The sequence below is a fragment of the Oryx dammah genome, unplaced genomic scaffold (genome assembly GCF_014754425.2).
Source record: "Oryx dammah isolate SB20612 unplaced genomic scaffold, SCBI_Odam_1.1 HiC_scaffold_23, whole genome shotgun sequence".
In the NCBI taxonomy this organism is placed as follows: domain Eukaryota; kingdom Metazoa; phylum Chordata; class Mammalia; order Artiodactyla; family Bovidae; genus Oryx; species Oryx dammah.
The window spans coordinates 17573106-17582683 of NW_024070207.1; the positions used below are offsets into that span (position 1 = coordinate 17573106).

The window sequence follows — 9578 nt, forward strand, 5'->3', positions numbered from 1 at the left end:
AGTATACCGATCTTATTGCATGTGAGGAATGTGAATTTTCTTTCTCTCCTCCCGTTTCTGAAGGCATATTATATTTTAGAATATTCAGTTCAGTCGCTCAGTTGTGTCCGACTCTTTGCGACCCCATGAATTGCAGCACACCAGGCCTCCCTGTCCATCACCATCTCCCGGAGTTCACTCAGACTCACGTCCATCAAGTCCGTGATGCCATCCAGCCATCTCATCCTCGGTCGTCCCCTTCTCCTCCTGCCCCCAATCCCGCCCAGCATCAGAGTCCTTTCCAATGAGTCAACTCTTCTCATGAGGTGGCCAAAGTACTGGAGCTTCAGCTTCAGCATCATTCCTTCCAAAGAAATCCCAGGGTTGATCTCCTTCAGAATGGACTGGTTGGATCTCCTTGCAGTCCCAGGGACTCTCAAGAGTCTTCTCCAACACCACAGTTCAAAAGCATCAATTCTTCGATGCTCAGCTTTCTTCACAGTCCAACTTTCACATGCATACATGACCACAGGAAAAACCAGAGCCTTGACTAGACGGACCTTAGACGGCAAAGTAATGTCTCTGCTTTTGAATATGCTATCTAGGTTGGTCATAACTTTTCTACCAAGGAGTAAGCGTCTTTTAATTTCATGGCTGAAGTCACCATCTGCAGTGATTTTGGAGCCCCCAAAAATAAAGTCTGACACTGTTTCCACTGTTTCCCCATCTATTTCCCATGAAGTGATGGGACCAGATGCCATGATCTTCGTTTTCTGAATGTTGAGCTTTAAGCCAACTTTTTCACTCTCCTCTTTCACTTTCATCAAAAGGCTTTTTAGCTCCTCTTCACTTTCTGCCATAAGGGTGGTGTCATCTGCATATCTGAGGTTATTGATATTTCTCCCGGCAATCTTGATTCCAGCTTGTGTTTCTTCCAGTCCAGCGTTTCTCATGATGTGCTCTGCATGTAAGTTAAATAAGCAGGGTGACAATATACAGCCTTGACGTACTCCTTTTCCTATTTGGAACCAGTCTGTTGTTCCATGTCCAGTTCTAACTGTTGCTTCCTGACCTGCATATAGATTTCTCAAGAGGCAGGTTAGGTGGTCTGGTATTCCCATCTCTTTCAGAATTTTCCACAGTTTATTGTGATCCACACAGTCAAAGGCTTTGGCATAGTCAATAAAGCAGAAATAGATGTTTTTCTGGAACTCTCTTGCTTTTTCCATGATCCAGTGGATGTTGGCAATTTGATCTCTGGTTCCTCTGCCTTTTCTAAAATCAGCTTGAACGTCAGGGAGTTCACAGTTCACGTATTGCTGAAGCCTGGCTTGGAGAATTTTGAGCATTATTTTACTAGCATGTGAGATGAGTGCAATTGTGCAGTAGTTTGAGCATTCTTTGGCATTGCCTTTCTTTAGGATTGGAATGAAAACACCTTTTCCAGTCCTGTGGCCACTGCTGAGTTTTCCAAAGTTGCTGGCATATTGAGTGCAGCACTTTCACAGCATCATCTTTCAGGATTTGAAACAGCTCCACTGGAATTACATCACCTCCACTAGCTTTGTTCGTAGTGATGCTTTCTAAGGCCCACTTGACTTCACATTCCAAGATGTCTGGCTCTAGATTAGTGATCACATCATGATTATCTGGGTCATGAAGATCTTTTTTGTATAGTTCTTCTGTGTATTCTTGCCATCTCTTCTTAATATCTTCTGCTTCTGTTAGGTCCATACCATTTCTGTCCTTTATCAAGCCCATCTTTGCATGAAATGTTCCTTTGGTATCTCTAATTTTCTTCAAGAGGTCTCTGTTCTTTTCCTCTATTTCTTTGCATTGATCGCTGAGGAAGGCTTTCTTATCTCTTCTTGCTCTTCTTTGGAACTCTGCATTCAGATGCTTATATCTTTCCTTTTCTCTTTTGCTTTTCACCTCTCTTCTTTTCACAGCTATTTGTAAGGCCTCCCCAGACAGCCATTTTGCTTTTTTGCATTTCTTTTCCATGGGGATGGTCTTGATCCCTGTCTCCTGTACAATGTCATGAACCTCATTCCATAGTTCATCAGGCACTCTATCCATCAGATCTAGGCCCTTAAATCTATTTCTCACTTCCACTGTATAATCATAAGGGATTTGATTTAAGTCATAATATTAGGACTATAAAATCTTGTCCCTCATGTGGTGGTATGATGTGCTCCATGGTAATACAAATTAAAATATCAACTTTTATTGCCTTTTTGTTCCATGTACCTTTTATAGAGCTATTTTTATTGTAGTAAATATGAGACAGTGCCTGTCTTAATTTCACAAAACGAAGTTACTATATCCCAAGTAATAAAGGAATCCATTTTAAAAAATTATTTATATAGTCACTATAATGGCAGAACAGCATCTGTTTATTTCCACTGAAACTGATGCAGTGGACGTGCTATAAAACTAAAATGATGCTAGCATGTTGATGACATTCAAGAGATGACTCTTAAATTTTTGGAATGCTTTTCAGAATTTTAAGTATAGACAAGACTGTAAAAACACTTGAATTTTTAATTGCTAAAATAATACAAAATGGTTATTTGGATGACATGTGTCATATGGAAGAAAATATTTGATAATTCTGACCAACTCTTTTAATAACTTAATTGACAAAAATGATTCTAGAGAATGTTTCTTTGTGTATTTTGTCTGTTGATACCTAAACTCATCCCCAAAAGGTAGCTGTGTCTATGTAGAGTACATTTGATATATTTTATATACATATATGTTTAATTTTAATTAGAAAATTTTTATATTTTAGTAGTCTGTTTTAGTCACTAATGTTCATATCTAAAGTTTTCCTCCTACAATTGTAGGATCTTTTCTTAGAGTTAATGCTAAATTTCATTTTTACCTCAAGAATATCTATTTATATTGATGTTTAGTGAATCTTTGTATATGAAGTGTACTTTGTGCTTTCTTTGTTTCAGGTACTTTTCTAAATGCTGACCCTCCATCTGTCCCTCATGGAGCAGTCTATTATCCAGTGATGTCAGATCTGTATGGGCAGCCACCTTTGCCAGGTTTTAATTCCTGCCTTCATGTTGTGCCAGATTATCCCTATGTTGCTCCCTGGCATCCAGTTGGTGCAGCGTATGGTGGTTCTCCGCAAATTCATGGTGCTATGAATCCTGGGCCACTTGGCTATATTGCTGCCTCTCCCTCAGCTTCTCATTATGTACCTCAGAATATGTAAGATTCAGCAGTATGATTATTGCACTGCCATCTTTCTTGCTATTTTGGCTTTAAAAAGTGTTTTATGTTAGTGTTTAAGTGATTTAGGGTGGTTAGAGTGGTTACTATTATATCTGTCTTTAAGATTATTTTATCTTTTGATTTAAAATAGTACTTTAAAATAAAGGAGTATTTCTTTGGGTTGTGAATAACAAAATTGAGATGAATGTACAACTAGCCCCATATTTGAGCACATTTCATTGTATTCAGCTGTTTTCCTGTCAGCCAGCTTGTCAGCTTTATATTAGCTGATTGTACCAACTGATAAAAGGAATAAATCATACGAACTGTTTCCTTGGTTCAGATGTCACACATCATATTAATGCAAAATTGGAAAGCCTTCTACTTTTTTCTAGGTAAAGAAGCAAAACCAAGAGCATTTGCTTCTGGGTAGCTAAATAATATTAAAAGAGAGAGCTCTTCAGGTTTCTTAAGAATCATCTGACCTGAGTTGCATTCTATGATATTAACCAGTTTTGAAGGCACATGGTGCTCTGCTTTAGATTTATCCCATATGCTATTGTTTAATATTGGATTTATGTAATTGTTTTGTTGCACAGTATTGATGTCCTTTGCACAGTTAGCAGTAAATAAAAATCAGCATTTAAAATTGCTAAAATGACTGAGATGTTTTTCTCTTTTACGTTTTCATGGCAACAAAGAGTACCAGATATTTGATTGTTTCCATATGTTTTCTCCTGGTATTTTGGTTGGCAAAAAACATGAATTTATAGCATGAACTGGCAGGGTCAATTGAAATGTTATTTAATCTCAAGATATTGCAGTGCATACTACCATATCTAGTTCTTTTCTCTTGAGAATGTTCCTTTAAGTTGTGTTTCTGTTTTTCCTTTTTTAAACCTACTAATTCCCTCATGGAATTTTAATCTAGATTTACTTTCTCATTATTGGGTTCTTCAAATAGTTGTTGAATCTTTTTCTTAAATTAATTATTTTAATTGGAGGTTAATTACTTTACAATACTGTAGTGGTTTTTGCCATACATTGACATGAATCAGCCATGGATGTACATGTGTTCCCCATCCTGAACCCCCCTCTCAACTCCCTCCCATCCCATCCCATCAGGGTCATCCCAGTACACTGGCCCTGAGAGCACTCTGTCTCATGCATTGAACCTGGACTTGTGATCTGTTTCACATATGGTAATATACATGTTTCAATGCTATTCTCTCAAATCATCCCACCCTAGCCTTCTCCCACAGAGTCCAAAAGTCTGTTCTTTACATCTGTGTCTCTTTTGCTGTCTTGCATATAGGGTCATGATTACCATCTATCTAAATTCCATATATATGTGTTAATATACTCTATCGGTGTTTTTCTTTCTGGCATACTTAACTCTGTATAACAGGCTCCAGTTTCATCCACCTCATTAGAACTGATTCAAATGCATTCTTTTTAATAGCTGAGTAATATTCCACTGTGTATATGTACCACAGCATTCTTATCCATTTGTCTGCCGATGGACATCTAGGTTGCCTCCATGTCCTGGCTATTGTAAACAGTGCTGCAGTGAACATTGGGGTACATGTGTCTCTTTCAGTTCTGGTTTCCTCAGTGTGTATCCCCAGCAGTGGGATTGCTCAGTCAGTCATATGGCAGTTGTATTTCCAGTTTTTAAAGGAATCTCCACACATTTCTGTATAGTGGCTGTACTAGTTTGCATTCCCACCAACAGTGTAAGAGGGTTCCCTTTTCTCTGCACCCTCTCCAGCATTAATTGTTTGTAGACTTTTTGATAGCAGCCATTCTGAATGATGTGAGATGGTACCTCATTGTGGTTTTGATTTGCATTTCTCTGATAATGAGTGATGTTGAGCATCTTTTCATGTGTTTGTTAGCCATCTGTATGTCTTCTTTGGAGAAATGTCTGTTTAGGTCTTTGGCCCATTTTTTGATTGGGTCATTTATTTTTCTGGAATTGAGCTGCATGAGCTACTTGTATGTTTTTGAGATTAACTCTTTGTCAGTTGCTTCATTTGCTATTATTTTCTCCCATTCCAAAGGCTGTCTTTTCACCTTGCTTATAGTTTCCTTGGTTGTGCAAAAGCTTTTAAGTTTAATTAGGTCCCATTGGTTTACTTTTTCTTTTATTTCCATTACTCTGGGAGGTAGGTCATAGAGGATCCTGCTGTGATTTATGTCAGAGAGTGTTTTGCCTATGTTTTCCTCTAGGAGTTTTATAGTTTCTGGTCTTACATTTAGATCTTTAATCCATTTTGAGTTTATTTTTGTGTATGGTGTTAGAAAGTGTTCTAGTTTCATTCTTTTACAAGTGGTTGACCAGTTTTCCCAGCACCATTTGTTAAAGAGATTGTCTTTTCTCCTTTGTATATTCTTGCCTCCTTTCTCAAAGAGAAGGTGTCCATAGGTGAGTGGATTTGTCTCTGGGCTTTCTATTTTGTTCCATTGATCTATATTTCTGTCTTTGTGCCAGTACCATACTGTCTTGATGACTGTGGCTTTGTAGTATAATCTGAAGTCAGGCAGGTTGATCCCTCCAGTTCCATTCTTCTTTCTCAAGATTGCTTTGGCTATTCGAGGTTTTTTGTATTTCCATACAAATTGTGAAATTATTTGTTCTACCTCTGTGAAAAATACCGTTGTTAGCTTGTTAGGGATTACATTGAATCTACAGATTGCTTTGGGTAGTATACTCATTTTCACTATATTGATTCTTCCGATCCATGAACATGATATATTTCTCCATCTATTAGTGTCCTCTTTGGTTTCTCTCACCAGTGTTTTATAGTGTTCTATATATAGGTCTTTTGTTTCTTTAGGTAGATATATTCCTAAGTATTTTATTCTTTACATTGCAAAGAATGTAAAGAATACCTACTTGGTGAATGGAATTGTTTCCTTAATTCTGTTTCTATTTTCTCATTATTAGTGTATGGGAATGCAAGGGATTTCTGTGCGTTGATTTTATATCCTGCAGCTTTATTATATTCATTGATTAGCTCTAGTAATTTTCTGGTGGAATCTTTAGGGTTTTCTATGTAGAGGATCATGTCATCTGCAAACAGTGAGAGTTTTACTTCTTCTTTTCCAGTTTGGATTCCTTTTATTTCTTTTTCTGCTCTGATTGTTTTGGCCAAAACTTCCAAAACTATGTTGAATAGTCGTGGTGAGAGTGGGCACCCTTGTCTTGTTCCTGACTTAAGGGGAAATGCTTTCAATTTTTCACCATTGAGGATAATGTTTGCTGTGGGTTTGTCATATATAGCTTTTATTATGTTGAGGTATGTTCCTTCTTTTCCTGCTTTCTGGAGAGTTTTTATCATAAATGGATGTTGAATTTTGTGAAAGGCTTTCTCTGAATCTATTGAGATAATCATATGGCTTTTATTTTTCAATTTGTTAATGTGGTGTATTACATTGATTGATTTGTGGATATTGAATTCTTGCATCCCTGGAATAAAGCCCACTTGGTCATGATGTATGATCTTTTTAATGTGTTGTTGGATCCTGATTGCTAGAATTTTGTTAAGGATTTTTGCATCTATGTTCATCAGTGATATTGGCCTGTAGTTTTCTTTTTTTGTGGCATCTTTGTCAGATTTTGGTATTAGGGTGATGGTGGCCTCATAGAATGAGTTTGGAAGTTTATCTTCCTCTGCAGTTTTCCGGAAGAGTTTGAGTAGGATAGGTGTTAGCTCTTCTCTAAATTTTCGGTAGAATTCAGCTATGAAGCTGTCTGGTCCAGGACTTTTGTTTGCTGGATGATTTCTGATTACAGTTTCAATTTCTGTGCTTGTGATGGTCTGTTAAGATTTTCTATTTCTTGTTGGTTCAGTTTTGGAAAGTTATACTTTTCTAAGAATTTGTCCATTTCTTCCAAATTGTACATTTTATTGCCATATAGTTGCTGATAGTAGTCTCTTATGATCCTTTGTATTTCTGTGTTGTCTGTTGTGATTTCTCCATTTTTTTCTAATTTTGTTAATTTGATTCTCCTCCCTTTTTTTCTTGATGAGTCTGTCTAATGGTTTGTCTATTTTATCTATCTTCTCAAAGAACCAGCTTTTAGCTTTGTTGATTTTTGCTATGTTTTTTCTTTTTCATTTATTTCTGCCCTAATTTTTTTTATTTCTTTCTTTCTACTAACCCTGGGGTTCTTCATTTTTTTCTTTTTGGTGTAGAGTTAGGTTTTTTATTTGATTTTTCTCTTGTTTCTTGAGGTAAGCTTGTATTGCTATGAACCTTCCCCTTAGCACTGCTTTTACTGAATCCCATAGGTTTATGTTTTTGTGTTTTCATTTTCATTCGTTTCTATGCATATTTTGATTTCTTTTTTGGTTTTTTCTGTGGTTTGTTGGTTATTCAGAAGTGTGTTGTTTAGGCTCCATATGTTTGTATTTTGAAGTTTTTTTCCTGTAGTTGACATCTAATCTTACCACATTGTGATCAGCAAAGATGCTTGGAATGATTTCAGTTATTTTGAATTTACCAAGGCTAGATTTATGGCCCAGGATGTGATCTATCCTGAAGTTTCCGTGTGCACTTAAGAAAAAGGTGAAATTCATTGTTTTGGGGTGAAATGTCCTATAGGTATCAATTAGGTCTAACTGGTCCGTTGTATCATTTAAAGTTTGTATTTCCTTGCAAATTTTCTGTTTAGTTGATCTATCCATAGGTGTGAGTAGGGTATTAAAGTCTCCCACTATTACTGTGTTACTGTTAATTTCCCCTTTCATACTTGTTAGCATTTGTCTTACATATTGCAGTGCTCCTATGTTGGGTGAATATATAATTGTTATGTCTTCTTCTTGGATTGATTCTTTGATCATTATGTAGTGTCCTTCTTTGTCTCTTTTCATAGCCTTTATTTCAAAGTCTATTTTATCTGATATGAGTATTGCTATTCCTGCTTTCTTTTGGTCTCCATTTGTGTGAAATATCTTTTTCCAGCCCTTCACTTTCAGTCTGTATGTGTCCCTTGTTTTGACGTGGGTCTCTTGTAGACAGCAGATATATGAGTTTTGTCTTTGTATCCATTCAGCCAGTCTTTGTCTTTTGGTTGGGGCATTCAACCCATTTACATTTAAGGTAATTATTGATAAGTATGATCCTGTTGCCATTTACTATGTTGTCTTGGGTTCAAGTTTATACACCTTTTTTTGTGTTTCCTGTCTAGAGAAGATCCTTTAGCATTTGTTTAAGAGCTGGTTTGGTGGTGCTGAATTCTCTCAGCTTTTGCATGTCTGTAAAGCTTTTGATTTCTCCTTCATATTTGAATGAGATCTTGCTAGATATAGTAGTCTGGGTTGTAGATTTTTCTCTTTCATCATTTAAATATGTCCTGCCATTCCCTCAGTCCATAGTTCATCAGGCACTCTATCTATCAGATCTAGGCCCTTAAATCTATTTCTCACTTCCACTGTATAATCATAAGGGATTTGATTTAGGTCATACCTGAATGGTCTAGTGGTTTTCCCTACTTTCTTCAATTTTAAGTCTGAATTTGGCAATAAAGAGCTCATGATCTGAGCCACAGTCAGCTCCCGGTCTTGTTTTTGCTAACTGTATAGAACTTCTCCATCTTTGACTGCAAAGAATATAATCAATCTGATTTTGATGTTGACCATCTGGTGATGTCCATGTGTAGAGTCTTCTCGTGTTGTTGGAAGAGGGTGTTTGCTATGACCAGTGTGTTCTTTTGGCAAAACTCTATTAGTCTTTGCCCTGCTTCATTCCATATTCCAAGGCCAAATTTGCCTGTTACTCCAGGTGTTTCTTGACTTCCTACTTTTGCATTCCAGTCCCCTATAATGAAAAGGACATCTTTTTTGGGTGTTAGTTCTAAAAGGTCTTGTAGGTCTTAATAGAACCATTCAACTTCAGCTTCTTCAGGACGTGAGTTTGAGTGAACTCTGGGAGTTGGTGATGGACAGGGAGGCCTGGCGTGCTGTGATTCATGGGGTCACAAAGAGTCAGACATGACTGAGTGACTGAACTGAACTGAACTGCCATTCCCTTCTGACCTGAAGAGTTTCTATTGAAAGATCATCTGTTATCCTTATGGGAATCCCCTTGTGTGTTATTTGTTGCTTTTCCCTTGCTGCTTTTAATATTTGCTCTTTGTTTTTGATCTTTGTTAATTTGATTAATATGTGTCTTGGAGTGTTTTGCCTTGGGTTTATCCTGTTTGGGACTCTCTGGGGTTCTTGGACTTGGGTAACTATTTTCTTCCCCATTTTAGGGAAGTTTTCAACTATTATCTCTCAAGTATTTTCTCATGCCTTTCTTTTTGTCATCATCTTCTGCTGTGATTCGAATGTTTGGGCGTTTGACATTGTCCCACTTCCCAG

The 9578-nt window shown here is 37.0% G+C and overlaps 1 protein-coding gene across 6 annotated transcripts in view; it reads left to right on the forward strand.

The window, feature by feature from the left end:
* The window catches only part of LOC120881399 (putative bifunctional UDP-N-acetylglucosamine transferase and deubiquitinase ALG13), a 73295-nt gene extending 69430 nt beyond the window's left edge, over positions 1-3865 (forward strand). For all 6 annotated transcript variants that reach the window (XM_040265104.1, XM_040265103.1, XM_040265099.1 and 3 more), the window contains one exon: positions 2943-3865. In XM_040265104.1, the coding sequence (XP_040121038.1) occupies positions 2943-3208 (266 nt within the window). In that variant the 3' untranslated portion in view covers positions 3209-3865. The remainder of the gene's footprint in view (positions 1-2942) is intronic.
* The last annotated feature ends 5713 nt before the right edge of the window (positions 3866-9578 follow it).